The sequence below is a fragment of the Sipha flava genome, unplaced genomic scaffold (assembly GCF_003268045.1).
Source record: "Sipha flava isolate LNK unplaced genomic scaffold, YSA_version1 257_pilon_pilon, whole genome shotgun sequence".
In the NCBI taxonomy this organism is placed as follows: Eukaryota; Metazoa; Arthropoda; class Insecta; order Hemiptera; family Aphididae; genus Sipha; species Sipha flava.
Window position 1 is genome coordinate 215,967 of NW_020272911.1, and position 21,932 is coordinate 237,898.

Here is a 21,932-nt window from a genome sequence, read left to right on the forward strand (position 1 = left end):
CATAATGCGTTTTGATAAATTTAAAACTCGTATTATTTTACTTATATAACGCTGCAGAATACATTAAAATTAGTAAACTCTATTGGTTGTACTTGCTGATCTAAATTAAATATACTTATTCAGAATGTTTTCCGAAAAGATTGAGGAAATTAGTGTATGTGTACTCTCTTACTCTTTGGAGTGGCGAAATGAAGAATCATTTGAAATTTTTTTCCCTTAATAATACCTGGGTTTTATCTAATTCTCTTTAGAAAATTATTTCGAATCTAAAAATTAATACTAGTAAGAGATTTCTTGCGAATTTCTCATGTGAATCGACATGTGACGTGGATTTTGGGCTTGTCTCGCGTTTTTCACGCTTAAGTCACCAGGTACAAAAGTTGTGGTGTGACATATCAATTTGTATGAGAACTCTGCAAAATAAACAAAGGTAATATTTATTTTTTGTAATTTCACATAGGTATCTGATTAATTAATACGGTTTTCATTGAACTTCAAATACATTTTGTTTAATTATGATATTAATTTACAATAAAACTGTATTTATTAATCTGATATGGGAGATAACAGTATATAAATGCCAAATTTGTATATCTTGCAGATATATATTACTTATATAAATACTCATTACTTGTCATATAGGCATATCCACATATGTAAATAAATAAATAAATAGGACCAAAATGAAGTAAATAAAACATTATTAATGGATAATTTTACAATGTATAGTTAAAAAAAACATTTTAAAATATAACAACTTATATATAAATACATAAAAACCAATATTAAATTAAGAAAAATATGTAGAAATTTAAATTTTTTAAAAATTACATGATATCAGACCATAATCAGTCATTGTGCTATATAAACACAAGGTCCATTAAAATATCAACAAATTAAATACATTTAATATCATTACAGTATTTAATCTTATAAGACTGTAGATGTTTATTAAAATGTTTATTAAATCCTAATGTACTCATATGTTGACCGATTAAAAATGGTAGGTCACATTGTTGTTAAAAAAATATTATTTTATTGTAACGAATATAGGCATATCTTTAACGTAAATTATAATTATCATTCTCAGATTGGTTGTGAAACGAGTGCTTTAAATATTTTATTTTGAATTTGTTTTGTTCTATTTTTAAGCAAATCTAATACTTTTTCTATGTTCGATGTATCTAACTCTAGTATAATGGTATACTTAGAATGTGTCAGCGCCATGTTGCTTTGTGCGAACTTATCGAAAATCATACGTTTCATACACGTGATCGTGAAACGAATAACCAACAACTGGACCAAATAAAAGCCGAACTAATTTATATGATTAAATTTAAGATATTTACATATAAATTATTGAATAATATTTTCTAAAATTTTCAATACATATAAGTTTTTTTAAAACGTAATGGTGCATGAGTAAAATAAATAAAGTTGAATTGTAGAATGAAGTATGTTATGAACACTGTATGCACTTAAGCGGCATCCATATTAAACAAATATTTTACAAGCGTTTGATCAAACTTTCGTCAAACATCCAAAATATTCAACAAAAAGTTTGTCAAAAGTTTGTTCGGCTAAACATGTTCACAGACAATTTTTTTTATCGATTTCCCAAATAAAATTGTTCGCTCATTATTTGAACATAATGGCATACATTTTTTGAGAAACAAAATTATTTCATACAAATAAATGTTTATTAACTATGTACTATTTTTTAATTTGAGGTATACACTTTGGAGTGTGGTTGATATTTTAAATCGCTCTTCTTCTTGAAGTTTGGTCATAACCACCACTGGTATTATCTTAAATTAATATTTACAAATTATATAAAAATAAGTAAAATAAACAGTAATTAACAGTTTAACAAATCATTTTTAAATAAAACACTCTCCAACATAAGACATCATATGATTATAATTGTTGACTAAAGAACTGAGCAAACATATAGGCAAACGAATAAAATGTTTATTTTGATAAAATGTTCTACAAACATAAGGTAAACATTTGACGAACGATGGGCAAACGTTCGACAAACTATGTTTCCCCAGATGTTTTTTAGATGTGGACACATGTATAAGCTGCAACTTTAAACACCAAACAATAAATGGCCATACAAGAAGGACTTCAAATTACGGATTACAGTAAATACCACAAGTATAACTCAAATACCTATTGTCATTTGAAATATTTTAATATTATAACAAAATCAATGATATCTTTTGTATAAATATACACGTTCCCAATCGTAGTTACGGGCTTTTGGTCCACCACAGTACCCCACACAAAATCTGATTGGCCGCAAGTAGTGGTATACGAAACGATTTTTTAAATTTTTAATATTTCATTCGACTACTGTTCTTACAACCATTCAGAAATTAATTGGAACCTATTGAAATAGTTAAAATATATTTAACCATATGCTGTGATTCAAAACAATATTTATTGTAAAATGCATATAATTTAGACCAACAAAATACTCATGGTACTGTTAACTAAACATTTTGTTAAATGTTACTCTCCATATAATTTAGCCAACCTGACAAATACAGTCATTTACTATAACCAAATTAATTAGATATTTTATAATAAAAATGTTCTATGACTAATCTAATATAATTAATGCTATACTTGTGCTGCATTTAATATTTATTGTATCATATATAGTCGTAGATTAGACTAAGCCTAAATTTATTTTAAGCGTAAGGGTTGGCCGTTGAGTATTTGCATATCTCCTATTCGATATTCGACCCTAATCCCCTTGACTCCAGGGGAAGCCTGTAGCCATGAATTAGCCTAAAGGGTACTACCACCCAATTGGTCGAAAGACAGTGGTATCATGAAATACCCTATGACATTACCTCTGAATAAATCTCATTTTTAGTTAAAATCGAACGTTTTATTCATAGGCGCAACTAGGGGGGTGCTTGGGGGTGCTTCAGCACCCCCAGACTTTAATTTAGCACCCCCAGTTCAAAAACACCATAAATTGTAAAATTGCGTGAAAAAAATAATTTTGTTCATTTTACGCAAGTTATTTTTATTTGTCGTTTTTAGCAGAAACACAAATTGTTTGTGATGATTATAGTTATACGTTATATCAAATATTACGTGATATAATATATTAATATCGACAATATCGTAGCAGTCATAGATAATAAATTAGCAGCACGATTAAATATGTATATCTAAAATCGTGGTTAGCAGTAATCAATTGATATAATTTAAAAATATGAGGGTTAGATAACAGATAAGTGATAAATGGATAAAACCAGTAGTTTATTTATAGAATACTGTCACTGTAGTTTATTCGATAAATCGCCAAATGTCATTGTTCGGCTGTTCCACGAATTAGCTATTTGTTTATCAAAAATCATATTATAATGTATACTCAATACTGTATACCGTATACGTTCTACTCATTGACCATTGTCATTTTCTAAACCCATTACTGTACGGTTGACGGTTGTAATAAAATATATTTTGTTTTCTCATGTGAAGTGTTTTAACTGTAACCTATAATATAAATTTCAAAATGTATAGTATTTTTAATAGATTTAATAAAAAAAAACAAAAAAAATAATCACTCTATAGAAGATGAAAATATTGACGACCCTGGAACCACTCGTCAAAGTTCATCATGTGAATTAAAAGGAAATATTACAGTGGCACTTCCAGGTACCTATATAATATTAAAATAATTGAACTGCTCATCGCAATAGTAGCCTATTCCATCAATACATTAGAGGGAGTAAATTAGCTTAAAAGGTTTTATATTTAAACTTAATTTTTTTTTTTTTTTTTGGTTTTTGTACGTAGTATTGTATTGAAGTTCAATCCTTCTGCGTTTTTTGGAATTAAAAGACTTAATTCTTCGTAGTTTATGTTAAATTTATAACTTTTACTTTTATACTTTTTGCACTTTTTTTATTCAAAACAATTTATTTCAAAGTAAGCCAGTTTTGCATTTGTCATAATATTTATTTTTACTAAACAATGTATTGTTATTTAATTTTTATGGAGCAGGGCACTATACTTTACTTGTTAAAATTTTATAATAAACAAGTTTTTTTCAAATGGTTTTATATTAAAGAATGTGAAAAATCGCCACAGTCAAATTCAAACATTGCAACGTATTCTGGTTTAAGTTTAGCTGACTTAGGTACATTGGATACTGGACCATGTCGCCCTGTTCTCTCTGTAAGTTTCTTTTTGATTTTTAGAAAATATATTAATACTATGGAAGATTTTGCTAAAATAGAATGTATTATGGTATATATAAAACCATTATACATTACTACATTAGCTATTTTATTATTAAATTAATATTTATCAAATAAAATATTTTATATTGAGGAATATTTTAAATTAAGTAATTTAAATATAAAAATGTTTAAAATATATTTTCAATTGTTAACTTTACCATTATAAAAATAAATAAACATTCATATCATGGACCTCATAAGTTTATTTGAATCCTTATAGGCTTACATAAAAACAAAATTTGGAAAGCAGTATAGGTCATTCCAAAGTGAATGGTATACAAATTATGAATGGTTAGAGTACAGCATAAAATGTAATGCTGCGTTTTGTTTTGTTTGCCGAATGTTCGGTACTAGCAAAGTTGAAGATATATGGACAAAAACTGGATGTAACAATTGGCAAAAAGTAAGTTACTTATTTAATTTTACAAATTTTTATAGAAATCTATAATTGATTAAATTAAATTAATTTTTTTTTTAATGAAGGATTAATCTATCAATAATTATGTATACATTCATAACTAGTTGTGCATAGGATATATTTGTATACTTAAAACATAAGTTTTATTAAAAGCTATTAATTGATAACTATATAAATGTGAATATACCTACTATTTAGTGTGTTAAGTAATTAATTTCTTTATTGTTAATTAAATTAATTTTGGTGTCTTTCAGTTTATTGTAAAAATAGGGAAACATCAAAACAGTGATGTACATAAAACAAATTTGACAAAAATGGTTGCATATACAACAAGCAAACAATCTGGTTCCATAATGGCTAAATTATCAGATGCTCACCACAATCAAATTGCAGAAAATAGAGCTTATATGGCCCAATTAATTGAAATTGTTTTGTATCTTGGTAAACAAGGTGTAGCATTACGGGGACATTCTGAGACATCTGATTCTTTAAACCAAGGTAATATAATATTAATAAAAAAGTAAAAAAAACTTGATTTCATTAAGTAATAAATAATATATTCAAGGTAATTTCAAAGAACTGTGCAATGTGTTTTCAAAATGTGTTCCAAATTTTAAAAATTATTATGATATTAAAATCAATCACACAAGTTGGAAAGTACAAGAAGAAATCATTCAAATAAGTGCTGATTATGCTAGGGAAAAAATAATTAAAGAAATTATAAATACTGGAATTTTTGCTATTATGGTTGATGAAGCCAGGTAAATTAAAAATTGTTTAACATTTGCCTGTAATCTGTTTTTATTATTAAAATTAAATTAAAATTGTTTAGATCTTATAAACAAGAACAATTAAGTATTTGCGTTAGATATGTGATTGGTCTTGATATAGTTGAAAGATTCTTAGAGTTTGTGGATGTCTCCAGTGGACAGGACGCTAACCATATTGTTGCAGCCATTTTCAAATGTTTTGAAAAATTAAAAATTAACATGTCAACTTTATACATAGTAGCTCAGTCCTATGATGGAGCAAGCGTTATGAGGGGTTGTCTTGGAGGGGTGCAGGCAAAAATCAAAGAGCATTACCCTTGTGCACTTTATACACACTGTATGGCACATCGACTGAATTTAGTTGTTGTGGACATGTGTAAAGGAATCAAAGTATGTACTTTACAATATTATAATCTTTAATCTTATTTATGTGAATTTATAGAATTACTTTTTAAATTTTTTGTAGATTGCTCGAAGTGTTTTCAACATACTTGAGTCTGTATACGTACACTTTTCTCGCCCGTCCAACAGTTCTGAGTTAGTTAAAATTCAATTACAATTAGGGTTAAAGAAGGGTAATATTCTCAGGGTGTGTGATACACGCTGGATTTGCAGATATAAGAATTGTGAATCAATGTTGAACAATTATTCTGCAATTTTAAATTTTTTGAACAATGAAGTTGAAGTTCAAGCAGATAAAGATGTTGTTGAAGCTATAGGTAATGCAAATTGATTGATATTTTTATTATCTATGATATTTGACAATTATGAGTTCATTAATTTTTATAGGTATTCTAAACCAGATACAAAAGTGTCAATTCCTTGTTGTTATAATTATATTAAAAGAAGTTTTGAGCATTATAAATATTCTAAGTACTTCTTTACAATCTAAGACAGCAACTTTAGGTAAAGCAAGAAATGTGATTAATGGGGTCATCCAATCATTTACATGCCTAAGGTCTGATGATGAGTTTTCAAAATTATGGTCGACAGTTTTAGAGCTATCTAAGAAATATAATATAGAATTAAAAGTTCATCACATTGGTTTGTTTAAAAAAATATTATTTGTATTAAATTCATATGTAATTAAAATTATTTATTGAGCAAATATTAAATTATTGTTAATGATTATAAAGGATCAAAACGTATAAGAGCACAACCGATTCATTTAAGGGAATTCCATTTGGAAACAACAACAGGTGCTGAACAGGATGATCAAATTAATGCTACAGATTCAGTAGAAGTGTATTGGAGGCGCTCAGTTTACTTTCCTATAATTGACACTATTATCAATAACCTAAAATTCAGATTTTCAGATGAAAGTCTTGAAATGGCTAGTTCGATTGATTGTTTTATGGAAATGGACTATGAAAAGAGTCAATACTTTATAAATCATTATAAAGTGTGTTATATTTCAATGCAAGTGATTTTTGTTATGTACTAATAATAATAAATTAATTAATTTTAATTTAAGGTTGTTATGAATATCAATTTGAATTTGTTGAAAGCGGAAATGCTTGTTATAAAGAACTGCTTACCTTCCAATTATAATCATGATGTTACTAAAGATATTTGTAAGGAGTCCACATTTCCAAACGTGTATAAAATGTTACAAGTTGCTCTTACAATTCCGGTGAGTTCTGCTACTTGTGAAAGAAGCTTTTCCTCAATGCGTCGTCTAAAAAACTGGCTAAGGGCAAGTATGGAGCAACAGCGTTTCACAGATTTATCAATATTGAATATTGAAAGAGATATTGTTAATAAAATTACTTCATCAGAAATACTAGAAAAATATTCAACTACTAAAAGAAAAATAATATTAGTATGACATGTAAGAATTTTGAATTATATATTTAGTTATAAAATGTACCTTATAAAAGTAACTGCTAAAAATTTTAAATTATATTATTAATACATAATAATTTTAACAAATTATAAAATAGATTTTTTTATTTGTATCGCCTAAATAATATAATATATGTAATATCAGGTATATTACTGTTAGTATACTTAAATATTGTGTGCCATGTTTTTATGGTTCATTTAAGAATGGTTATAGTAATTATAAGATTTAAATATGGTATTTGGGGGTGTGGGGGCATAGCCCCCACGGGTCTGTGTCCTCTACATAATTTTAGCACCCCCAGTGTTTGGCTTCTAGTTGCGCCTATGGTTTTATTATATTTTAATGTAAAGAAGTTTATATATTGGTATAACCTGTAATCAATGAGCTCTCTCGATTATATTAATTTCTTTTTTCTACTATAAATGTGTAACTTGCTCTTAATCTTCACTACACATACATAGATTTATAATTATTTAATATAGAAGGGGGATAGTCCAAATTATATATTTATATATTAAATACATCAAAAAATATTAAAGCATATATTTTATATTATAGATATATTTTGTATAAGCATTTGAAATTTGTATTTATTACATTATTTTTAAAATATATAAGTTTTTAAAGAATTTATCTCAGTATATATGTATTTTATGTCTGAGCATATACGTGTATAATTAAATATATTGATTATTTTTTTAAAATCTTAATTATATTGAAGCTGAATTGCTTTAAATTATTTAGTACTGGAAATAAGTCTACAATTATATCTAAAAATTGTAAACATATAAAAATACACGTTAATTATGAAGTATTAAAACTTACCTAAATCGGAATCCATTATTAGTATTAACAAAAATTTTCATGTATTTTTGTGTTACAGAAGTTTTTGCGTTTTGATGAGTTCATTATTGTATATTTGATTTTCAAATTAATTTCTTATACCATACTAATTAAAATTACATTTTTATAGTTCAATAATCTGCAGAGTTTATTACAATCATATTTAAAATAATATATAATATATTTACAGAAACATTTTATGTTTAACTAATTTAAAATTATATACGAGCGTATATAATAAAACTATTCAAATAGAAAAAAAAAATGAAATAAAATCCCTCGGGTAATATCAACCTAATTGGACCACCCTTTTCCATCCTTTTGAAGAGGAGGAGTGATTTTGTACCCTTTATAAAGGGGTCAAAACGGAAATGGCACTGTATATAATACAAAAAAACTAAAGCTTTCACCCTAAGTCTTGGAGCACAATAAGCCATTAGGTTATACATATAGAAATATAAGTATTCTGAGTATATGTACTTTTGAAAAATGTATCATCAAGGCAACCCCCATTTATAAGTGTTTAATTATATAGTTTAATTTTTTCAATTTATTCAGTGTACAATTAATTGTTTTAAAATATCCTATACATTTAACAGTTTGATGTATGATGTACATAATTGTAATATACATTTATTGTATCCATATTGAAGTTTATTTGCTTTTTATTAATTATTATTTGAAATAATTTTTATCGAGCTTCATTTTAAATAGTTATCAAATTTCGTTAGTAGATGTATGAAATTTTAAACTTAATTTAAATTTATTCTGATAAATTATATTTGCGATTTATATATTTGATGTAAAATATTTTGTAGCTAACTAATTTAAATAATAAATAATAAATACTTCAAAACACTTTAAATTTATCCGTATTTTACTCCAAAATTAACTAAATGGATATTTTAATATTTATACAAGAAATGATCAACGTAATTGTCAATTTTTATTCGTGATTATTTTTCGATATAATTCAACAAAAGCCGACAGGTAATATGTTTTTCTTTTTTTTAATTAAAGTGTATTCTGACAATTCCAGCGATGCAATATGCTTATAATATTCTACTGCAACAGATTATTTTTTTTTAATGCGTCCACCCCATTAGTCTACTACAAGATCCGCTCGAGCAGCGTCACACCCTTCATCCATCTCACCCTGTCTATACGACTACATCATTTTTCGATTATGTTCCGATGTTTAACCACACGTTTGAACACGCTCTAACAAATTCTGACGGATGCTTTGTACCCTTCCTGTGGGTCTATTTTTATCACATGATTTAGTTCAAACGTATAGAATTTACACTAAAGGAGAGGGAGATTATTATTCCTCCGAATCGAGCCACGAACCCCACGTATTCATTATTTTTAGATGTCCTTATGTTTTTTAGATCATCATGGTATGAACAGAACGATTCCTGTGGGGTGGTCTATACAGTACACTATAGGTTTATTAATAAACGCATAATACATCTTATGTCAACGAATGAAATTAAACTTTGGCAATTTTAGTAAAGTTTTACTTTCTAAGTGGTAACTTTTAAAATCTAATATTATAAATGTTACAAGAAAATAACAGTATATTTATGATTCATGAAAATTTATATTAACTAGTCATGTATAACAGATTAGTCTGCTGTTTTAAATTAAAACTATAAAACATTCTTAAATACATTTTTTTTAAATATACACTAATTAAATGTATGATACTTCTAATAAAAATCTTTGAAAAAGTCAGTTACCTAACACAAACATAGATATAAATTACATGTCGTTTGTAATTGTAATCAATCTAAACATTTAAAATATAATTAAAAGTGAAATAAAGAATAAGTTACACATAGTTTCATCACATTTTTAACAATACCACCGATCATCTATATAACTTGAACAATAATTCCTTCATAATGAATTCACGTATATTAAATGTACCGTTTGTTTTTAATAATATTTATTTTCAGATTTTATTTCTTTACAATGTATGTTGTTTGTATGCTCATATGTTCTAATGTCATAGATAAAACACATATACAAAGTCAACGAAATGTCAGCACTCTTATGGTGATATTTTTTTCTACGCAATCGACAGTCCACACGTTATAAAGAATAATATAACATACAGTCCGAAGCAGTGTAATGTATAATAAATTTGCTTTTGTCCTGCAATAGACGTCCGTTTTGAAATTCCGTACGTCTTAACGTGTAGGTACGTCAATTTTTTGTCACAATAATGATTTCGTCCGAATTATAAATTCCGACGTGCCTGTTTTTATTTTTTTTTTTAAAAGAATTTCCCATTGAATACTAATGAATTACAACAACAATAATAATGCGTGTATGTGACAACAAATCCATTCTATAAATAATATTAAAAACGAAATATTTTTATAAAAGAACAATTTTTTTCCTGCAATATTATAAAATTTATATTCTTATAAGACACTTGTGCATACAGTAGGTATAGTTTGATCATTTAATATCAATGTTTGTTAATATTACGCCAGTGCTTCATTACCTGTTATACGATAACATATATATATATTGATATTATAAGATGTATTCAGTGTTATTGGGTTACCTTACAATGTTTTAATCAGTGAATATTTTAAGGTCAACATTAAAACGTAAATTTTTCACTAGACCGAATTTACTCTGCGCTTCGGCAATTGGATATGAAAAAAATACGAGTAAATTAATTTATTTGGGGGGGGGAGTTATAATTTGTGAAAAAAATATATAATATATAAGCCACACGTTTATTTTTATTCTTATAGTTAATTAAGTAGCTGTTAAATAATTAATAAAATAATAATTACATATAAATACACACAATAATAATATTAGTACGATAAAATGAGTAATAATTAGGGACCGGATTTATATGCAAATGCATATATGTATTGGAATAAGCTTTTTAAAATCTGATGAGCATTGTCTCCGATTTAGATCTTTCTTATCAAAATAACACTAATTTTATTTTGCATATTTTGCATATTTCAACATTTTTACCTATTAAATGCATATTCAATGCATATTTGTAGTCATGGCCGGCGAGAGGGTGGGGCAGGGAGGGCTAGAGCCCCGGGGCCCGTACGTTCTAGAGGGACTGTCGTTTCGGCCTTGTATACCATGTTTTTGTCGTGCCAAAGCATGTACAAGTGGTCTTGGTGCGTCTCGGTCAAATAACTGCAAAGGAAAGGCGGCCCGGAACCCCCGCAGCCCCGGGGCCCTCAGAAGTTCTCGCCGGCCCTGTTTGTAGTTTTATAGTGCATTTTATTATTAATAGCACATATATTCGTTTTCGTCGTATTTTCACGATCACAACAGCCACATAATATCGATAAAATTGCGACCGGTTCTTATTTCCAAAGATAAGATTACATACTCATATCATCCAATGCAATAAGGTAAAATATGAATTCAATTTTTGTTTTCACTTTTTATTAACGTTGGTATTTATATTTTATAGATTGAAGATAAAGAATGTTAAATGGCGATAAAGACGACAAAATATTTTAAAAGCTTTTTTATCCTTTTTTTAATATCGTATTAATTAATGATTATTTTTACATTTATAACACTACATTTATAATATTTGTACATAATTTTAAACAGCATTTTAAATGAATATTTAAGTACATATTTAAAAATAAATACATATTTTATAGTATATTTCAGCATTTTTAGAAGCATATTTTGAGAATTTTTTGTGCATATAAATCCGGTCCCTAGTAATAATTATCGTTTTAATACAATTATCGTACCATTAATAGAATGTGATGGTATGACTATGTATGAATATAATTCATTATTATGATTCCGAACAAGGGCAGGGCTGAGGATTGCATTTATTTAGCATGAAGTTTTTTTTTTCTTTTTGATATTATAAACCTATACAGAAAAAGTTTATTACAACTTATTTTATCTAATAGAATTCGATCTAAATATTATTGAATTTATAGAAGTAATTTTTTCAAAAGTTGTTTTCAGAGTTATTGAAAAGCATGTATGTTTTATCTCTTATATGACTTGCAGATAGAGGAAACCACACCCGTAGGTATTGTCTGTTTTACAAACGTACAACACAGCAAATTCCCTTTCAGTAGTTTGAAAATATTGTGTCGTCAGCTACAATATTAGATTAAACTGACCCACCAATAAATATTAAGGATGAAATAATATCTCTAGTTGGTCGTTTTTTACGATATTTTAATTTTTAATCGAGTTTTGAGTATTAGGTATATTATCTTTATCTTAGAAAAATAAATGAAACAGACTGCACTCATGATCCTGATAAAAATTTCATATTAATAGTATTCAAAACTTTGAATTTATATTTTGTTTAAATGAATGAAGTTTTCGAACTCACCAACACCTTATCCATTATATAAAAAAAAAAACATATTTTCTACTGTTTCAATATTAACAGCAGTTTCTATTGTGGAGCACAATATCTTCGCAGTGATGATAGTTTTGAACAAGTTTGGATGGAAACAGAATAACTTTACAAAGCTTCCCGAAGAATTAATTTTTTCACCCATAATTCCAAGAATAATATCTTTAAGATTAGGTGGTGATGAAACTTAAATTTCGAGAAACGTAGAATCTTATTTCGAAATTAATATTTATTTTCTTGTATTAGATAAAACCATAAATTATATAAAAATAAAATTAGTAAAAGACAATTTAAAAATATTTAATTTGCTTTTTAAAATTACTTAAGTACTAGAAACTATTAAAAATTAATACATCCTAGTAATTTGTAACACCAACAATATTAACTTCGGTGGTTTAAAGGCAGAATTAAAACTACATGTATGGGAAAATGTGTTTATCAAATATTGCTGAAAATATAACATATTTATACAACATATTTTAAGGCCAGAAGTTAGGAGTCCTACCTGCCACATTGTTACGATAAGTTGAAAATTACAGTTGTGAAAATTGAATATATATAAGTTTATACTTATAATGTAATGATAACCAGTTATTATTATAGAAGTGGACATGCAAGAGTAACGGATGTAGTTAATTGATTATTATACGTGGAATTCGAATGATAATACAAAAAATTATTAATAATAAATAGGTATTATGTACAAAATATATCGTGAAAATTGTTTCAAAATGTAAAGACCTGTTTTTATTATGATTAAAAAGTGAAATAAAAAAAGAAACATCTGTACTCACATTTCAAATTGCGTAGTTTAGCAGTAGTTTAATTAATTTGTGTCATAATCATAAATGTGTTTAATACATTATTTATTAGAAAGTATATAAATATATGATATTACAATTATTCGGAATGTACATTACTTTTATCGTCTAATCTAATCTAATTTATTATCTTTATATAGACGTACCGATGTGAAGTATGTCAGTATACATACTTTTCCTCCCTTACGTAACAATAATGTATAAACATTGAGTATAACATACGATTATCTCATGTTATAATATATTATGTTATATTTTGTAACACATCATCTATTTTTATTATTCAATCTAGCCTATAAATACCTTGGAATATAAGCCCCGACATCGAAGCCTTTATATATCTAATGTTGACGAGAGCTTGTTATTTATATAAGAGGGGTCGTGTAGAGTAGGAGGCCATACCGATCTATATGTTTATATTATAGAATATAAACAAAGGGTTAGTTATTTTGTGCACCATGAATTAATTACATTTATTTTGGAATATTCTTTTTATAGAAATAATTCTTTGTTGTGCGATTAGCCAAATTGCAATTGTAATGAAACAACGATATAAAGAATTAAAAAAAATGAAAAGGAGCTGCACTCCAGTCAAATATAGATGATGATCGTCAAACTCGACCCCGCTCAAAAATGCTGATATTTATATCTTTATATCACATATATTTCATTTAATGATATAGTAGTTTTGAAGACTAATGGTTTTAATTAGAATATATCACAAAATGTGTTTAGTATATTCCGAAAAAATTGTGGTTATAACAAAAATATATTTAAGTGAAGTATTATTATTACGCTATATTATTTTTTCCATGTAGGTACTTATGTTTTGTATATAAATGAACTTATTAAAAATAAGTTAATTTTTTCAAACATCTTACTTGAACGAGTACAGTTACTATCCGCACAAATCGACTATCCATACTCCTTCGGTCCCAATTAATGCGGATAATCGACGCTCCACTGTGTTTTAAAAAATTAAGAACTGGACCATTATCTCGTACATAAAATAGTTTTGAAACACCTCGAAAAATGCTGTAATAAAACGTAATTACATAACTTTCAAAAAGATTACATTGGCAGTGCCGACCCTATGGTGGTGAGCAGCGCGGTTGCATCAGGCCCCGCATACTATGAATTACGAATATCATTTTGCATAAAAATAATCTTATAATAATACTGTCGCCGAAAAAGGTTTATTCATTGTTATTGTCAACAAATATCAAGACTGTATCAAAAATTTTAAAGTTTATAAAATTATATTAAAAGCTGACGTTTTATATCAAAAAATTGAAGGTGTTTTAAATACGAACATTAAGTAACGACACAAAATGTCGTTAGTTTTTTTGAGTTAATCGTCAACAGTTCGATTGTTTATTATCCTCTGTTGAGTTTGAACTGAGTAAAGCACCCAGTAACATAATCACAGGATTATTACGTACTTCTTGACTTAATATTCCTTCTCGATCAGGCAAAAATACAACTTGAGAAAAATATTGTGATTCCGGCCAAGTATTTAATAATATAAAATAGAAAATAATATCGAAAGCCCCTAGCGACGGTCGCTGTACACTGCTTTCGGTTAAGTAGAGCCGCGTATCGAAGTGGCCCATTCGAAGTCGCAAATCCGCCATCGAAACCAGTCCATAGGAATCGCGTCAAAACAGTATGGTCGCGCCGTACCTTAAACATATTATAAAATTAAAACAACCTATTAATAGAAACGATATCGGTATTGAGTAGGACGGAAGACAAAAAATAATAACTAATATTATCAAAACTGAAATGATTACACTATTATTTGACGCACGAGAATAAAAATTTAAAAATGAAAACAAACGATAAGACATATATATTTTATTATCTCGGTACGAAAAAAGATTATAGTTTATTGTGTGGGTAAATTTTTAGTAAACGGGAAATTTCAGTATTGAATTAGATACTTGGATAAAAAAACTAACAATAGTTAAAAAAAAGGGACGTTCCCGAATCGTACGAGACGTCTGACGATCCTGTATAAGTTATATATGTTACCGGCAATATGGATTATTTAGGTATTTTGCAAAATGCCTAGACATTATGCAAATGTCAATTTATTTTTAGGCAAAGTACAAAACATTTTATTATATATTATATTACATTAAGATTCTTATAATTATTATACATTATTACTCATATTACAGACAACATTTAATTTTTATCTATTATTGTATTATTACTATTATATAAATATTTTACTTACATAAACTACTATTTACTTATTATAACATGTTGTAGAAAAGTGACATTTTGAAGTGCACAAAATGTTATTTTTAAGACAAATACACTTTTAATTTTGACACTTGTACTTACAAACACATTTTAAAAATCTTTGGCCAATTCTTGTGGATTGAATTTTTATCAACTCATAATATACTGTTCATCGGATTAAAACTAGTATTAATGGCCAAATTTTTAAAAAAATGTTTGTAGTTCGTAATAAAAATTTGACTTCATATAAATCGTAAGCATAGTATTGCAACACCATGACGAGACAAGAAAATGACGATATTGTAATAAAATTATTTGTACGTTCAATATTGTACCACAGAATTATTATTATAGTAATAAAAGAATATTAATCTTTATTGCGTTAAATCGTAAACGCACATTTATGATAAACGATAAGTAAAGTCGTTGGTAATAGGCGATGCTCAATTTTGTTCGTTTTCATCATATTGCCTACTCAGTGGCGTATTTAGGCCGGGGCCACCGGGGCCTGGACCCTGGAGCCCTCAAGGTATGTCCAAATTGGGAGCCACAGGACCTTTATTATTACAATTTTTTTTTAATTACATTCATATAGAAAATAATTTGATCTAAAATATGAAACATAAAATAAAAATCTTCAGTGGTAGCATTCAATTATCTTGTATATTATACAATATGTATAAACTAAAAAAGAAAAAAGAAATATTTATGGAGTACGATGGCATATGAATGACTGAGGCATATATTTCTATTTAGAATAGGCGATTAAATGGCTATTAAATTTGGAAGGAATAATTGACTAGTTTGCTTAAATGAAGGCTCAAAAAGATAATTTTTAAGTATAATACTATAATATATATTTTTATTATTGTTTAAATAATAAAATAATAAATATATTTAATAATTATTATGAGCTCATGAATCACCATTCAACAATTTATATTTGTATTATAATTTAATTTCTGGGTTAAAGGGGACCTCTGACTCTTATGGCCCTAGGGCCACTAAATTCCTCACCACGCCACTGTGCCTACTCCTCGTTTGGCATTATACATAATACCTAGGCAAAGCTCGCATTATGTACATTGCAGAGTGATTTTTAGCATTTTACATAATGCCTGGGCATTTTGCGAAATACCGGATTGTCCATATTGCCGGTGACATGAATACATATTCGGTGAAAATTCGTGTGCCGGGTTCGTAGAAAAATACGGCAGCGTCGCGCGCCGGCGTTTCGGCTCTGTACGGTCGCGCGTAACGTTGACGCACGTCGCCTTGCCTCGCGCCACCGCCGGATACGAACGACGACGGCGACGAGGAGGAAGAGTCGGAGGTGGTAGAAACGAAACGCGCGCGCGAAAAATCCGGCGCGCGGTAGGTACGGGAAGGAGTACGAACACGGTGCGACGCCAGCGGTTAACGTTTTATTTTATTTCGTTTCTCGGTGCGCGCACGCACGCGCTCGCGTCCTGAACCATTTGTACCGCACCGCAAGCCGCGGGTGACATTAGACCCGAAATACCGGCGCACGACCGTTTTCGTTCGATTCGAACCCGAACGAACGGGAAAACAATTGTCCAACGCTTTTCACGTGTCGTAGGTAAGTCAACGACGTGTTGCCCATCCGATCCCAACACGTTTTACGATTTCGTTATTACGCTCGCATGAAAGTATTGGCCGTTTTAAAATGTACATCTCCAACCTACGGGTCGTTGATTACGTTTACACGTTTATTTTCTATTATTTAACGTACGCACCGTTTCGACGGGTTCGTTTTACGGTTTTGAATATCGCACCCCGAATTTACCGACCGAAATGTGTTCGACGATGAATTTCATGGCCCACGTAACATTCAAGGTACGTTCGTAGCTGTCTCGTCCGCCATTCCACCATTGGAGTAAACATGAATTAGGTACAGTTTATTTTTATTGCATATTTTCCTCGTGTACACGCAGGCACGACATTAGTTTTGAAAACTCAAACGTTGTCCCGAAAACACAACGCGTATCGTTGATTTTGGCGACAACGTACGTGGTAAATATAGACTCCGGTATTATTGATGTAACCAGAATTTAAACGTTTCAACACACACCATGTTATACAACACGCCCATACGTTCTAAGTGTTTTCTGTTCAGGTACATCTTTCGAGATTGTTAAAAAAGAAAAACATTTTCATGAACCCGGAAAATGGTATCGATTTCGCCCGGAAAATTTATGTCTCCGGAACACTCGCCGTCGGTCGCGCGTACGACGAAGCGATGAATAATAAATGACGATGAAAAGCGGAAATATCGCGTATAAAATCGTAAATAAAATAAAAATAATAACGATAATTAATAATAATAGGTTACGACGAACAACAGTGGCCGCACTGTCCCCGGGAGGTTTCTATTACAATTATTATTATTATTGTTATTTCGTTTTATTTCAGAGCCGCCGCGCGTACACAGCAGCGCACACGAACAAAACTATGCGCCGCGTGTGACGCCGCCGCCGCCGGTAGCGCGGTCCGTTCCTAAAACGACTCAAGGTCGACTCGATAAACGCGGATTTCGCCGCGCAGTGTTGCCAACTCGACGGCGCGTACCCGGAGGTGCGGCGGTGCGACGGCGCGACGGCGGCGTTGTTGTAATTAGGACGACGACGGGTGACACCGAGCGCCGGCCGACGCCCGTAATTGTCGCGCCCGACCGTGGCCGACGCGATTCCTTCCCGACCGGTTACAACGCACGTAACAATGATAATTACCGCGACGATGACGTTTCCTTGTTTTTTTTTTTACGCGCGTGCGTGCGCGTACGTCTCTCCGTGCGCCCGACTGGTATTGTTTTCCTTTTTTCGTTTCCCGTGCGCGATTTTGTTATCCCGACCGATTTCCGTCGCTTGCACGTTTTTCATACCGTTCGAACACTGTTAACGTACAACTGTATCGCGTTAATTCCACCGCCTATCATATAACCTGTTGCCTACTGTTGTTGATTGAACGCGTGATTACCAATATGAAAATAAATAAAATACACGCACGTGTTAAAAAAAAATATTTCCCTTCCGTCGCGATTCGCGGACGGGTTATTACAAAGTCATATGTTTAAAACGCGACGGTAAATAAACGGCCGTACGATTATCGGTAATCGTGTTGTAGCTCCGACAGTGTGTTTTGCAAGACCCACCGAACTTTTACATTGTTCCGATCGTATTATTTAGGTATACTCGATAGTTATAGCTTATACAAACTCGTCAGGCGCGAGAACACCCGAAAACTATACATTTATATGGCCGCGAGGATTAATTGTAACGCACTTGAACACAACTGAATGGTTGACGGTATTGAGTACGGGTCAAGATGTTTAACGGTGTAATAAGCTGAACTCCGCGTAGTGCCATACTGTATTAATAATATAGTGTCATCATCGTAATTATCGTACACTCGGAACGTTAACACGTATTTAAACTAGTTGTAAAACCGTTGTTTGTGCCAAGAATTTTTTTATTTTATTAAAAAAATTATTCTGGAATATATAACGGTTTATTGTCGATCTTGTTTCCCGTCAGGAATAAATTCAAAGGCCGTAGATTTATCGCGACGGGAAGGTCGATTTGTATTCTCGATACACTTACACCTATACGGAATATATTGCGTAGCGGTATATTCCATTTTAGATCAGCTCGTACGAGGAACACCGTGGTTACGGGTCTTTTCGATACAACAATAAAAATGGACCTTGCAGGACAGCGGGTCCATTGCTGATAAATCGATTTACGACAACCGAATACATCGCCATTGTGAAGATCGATGACGGGATGAAAATCGGTATACTGTATTTATGTACACAATATAACGTGTTTTCTGTGGAACGACCGTGTGGACTGAGTAAATATTTTTTTTCACTTCGATAAATTTTAGAAAAAAAAAAACACGTATTATGCATTACACCGCACAATGGGTGTTATATTTTCACGTTCTATTGTGATGTTTTCAGTGTATTGTAGTGGTACATATAAAAATAATACCTTTTTTAGGTATAGTAAGGAATTCCTTCCTAAATTGTTTGTTAAAGAATGTTCACAATTTATAAATGTTCAAATTCTTCTTTCCAATTTCAACTAGTCATTAACCATCTGCAATTATGTCTATAATATGTTATATATGTTTATTTCAAGTTCTTCCACCACACCAAATATCTAATTGCAAAGTAATACTTTTAAAATATAGTTACATAGTTGATATTTTATATGATATTTGTTTGAAAATTAAAAAATTATAGTTTATTCGATAGCTGAAGCCAAAAAAATAGTATAAGAACACAAGTACTTTTTTTTTCAAGAATGGCTATGAAAAAATAAAAAATAATCATACATTTTTAAATGCAGTTCGTAAATACAGCCGTATAATGGAAATTTTATACGTATTTATGTATTGACTCAATTTAGAGGATAATTTGTGAATTCATAAAAATCAAGATCAAAGTTGGCAATATTTTATCAAGCAAGGGATACCAGTATCGACTGGTTTGAGACAAAGGGACGCTCTGTCACCCATATTATTTATTATAGCGTTAGAAAAGATCATCGGGGAGAGCCGTATTGAAGAAAACGGAGTACGATTGGGAGGATGCATAATAGGAGTATTGGCCTACGGAGATGGCATTGTATTACTTACGGAAAATAAAGAAAATCTCAGGGAACAAGCGGGAAAATTTTTAGATACGGCGAAAAGAAAGGTTTAGAAATAAATGCTGAAAAAACTGAGTACTTGATTGTGCAGAAAGAAGAGCTCGCTGATTATATTCACACATTTTTAGAAATTGGACAGTACAAGTTTCAGAGAGTGCAAGAGTTCAAATACCTGGGAGCGATTTTGATAGAAAAAAACGACGAACTTACTGAAATAAAAGCAAGTCTCCAATCCGGTAATAAATGTTATTATGGACTAAGTAATTTGTTAAATGCAAGAAGGATATCGAAGAACCTCAAGATACAACTGTATCGTACCCTCATCCGTCCAGTAGTAATGTATGATTGTGAAGTATAGACGTTACGGAGATCAGATCAAAACAGACTACTGATATTTGAAAGAAAAATATTAAAACGAATTTTCGAACCTTGTATAGATGAGACCACGGGAGAAAAGAGAATTTGAAATAACGAGGAACTTAAACTGTTGTACCAAATGCCTGATATAATTAGTGAAATTAAAAAAAGGAAACTTCAATGGGCAGGACGTGCATGGAGAAAAGATGGTACTTTAATTCGAATGGTTCAATGTGGGACTCTTCAAGGAAAAAGACCCTTGGGACGACCCCAACTAAGATGGGAAGACTAAGTAAGGAAGGACGTATAAATATTAGACCCAAGGGCCGAATGTCATAGCGATGGATTATAGAGTGAAATGGCAAGATATATGTTTGAATGTATGATCTTAATGATCGATTACAAAGAAGAAGAAGTAGAATAAATTATATATGTAAAAATGGCATTAGCCCAAACATTTTAAAAATAAAATATTGATTCGGGAGATAGTAAATTGCAGTATATTATTTCATAAAGTCATTTTTCTTAAAGTTGATATGTAATCTGAAGAAAAAAAGTCTAACATTATAAATACAATTTGCGACAAAATAATTTATTTTATGTTGGTACGTATTATATATTGTTTAAACATACCGATACCAAAAAATATAATTAATACGAACACTTTATATGCTATACCAATACGTGTTATTGTAATACATATATTCATGTATATTATACAAATTGATAGATCCAAATGTATTTCAACTACACACTAATTATTGGTTCTTTTACTTGTGATAATATTAGTTAGTACCAACTTACTAGTGTTAGAAGTCAGTAGAAGATGTAGATAGTAATAAATGCCGTATCGTTTTAATATTTAATTTTAAATAAAATTTACAATAATGTTTAACCAAAATGACAAACGATTTATAGTGCTAAACAATTTTAAATTTAAATTAAAATATTAATCCAAAAAAGTGTTTATAAGACTTGGGAATGCTCAAATAAAACACCGAATAATTCTACCAACTAATATTGATACGAGCAAACCTAGTGATAGGCGTATATTATAATATTGTATTGAAATATTTATTATTTATAATAATAACGGTTCAGGGAGAGATGCTCGGAATTGTCATGGACGGATGTGTGGTGGGGGCGGTACTGTCATTTGTTGTAGGTACCGACTACGGGTGGTGTTTTATTTCGATTATAATGCATGTTATGTGACGTCATTGCCGAAGATGCATGTTCATAATATATATATATATATATATATATATATATATATATATATATATA

General features: G+C 29.8%; 2 protein-coding genes across 3 annotated transcripts in view; both read left to right on the top strand.

Moving 5' to 3' along the window:
• Window positions 1-3,539: 3,539 nt before the first annotated feature.
• Window positions 3,540-7,260, top strand: LOC112684775 (zinc finger MYM-type protein 1-like; the record flags this gene model as incomplete). The annotated part of the gene is made up of 10 exons (XM_025556441.1): window positions 3,540-3,681; window positions 4,097-4,203; window positions 4,489-4,671; window positions 4,941-5,184; window positions 5,252-5,447; window positions 5,519-5,846; window positions 5,923-6,175; window positions 6,246-6,500; window positions 6,593-6,858; window positions 6,931-7,260. Coding segments are annotated over 10 exons (2,304 nt in total), but the record flags the coding sequence as incomplete, so codon positions are not given.
• A 9,779-nt stretch (window positions 7,261-17,039) lies between these two features.
• LOC112684761 overlaps window positions 17,040-21,932 on the top strand; it is a 13,503-nt gene continuing 8,610 nt past the window's right edge. The window contains exon 1 of one of the 2 annotated variants that reach the window (XM_025556423.1): window positions 17,040-17,524. The gene's annotated coding sequence lies outside the window, so the exon portion shown is untranslated. The remainder of the gene's footprint in view (window positions 17,525-21,932) is intronic. The other variant, XM_025556425.1, reaches the window with a different exon arrangement.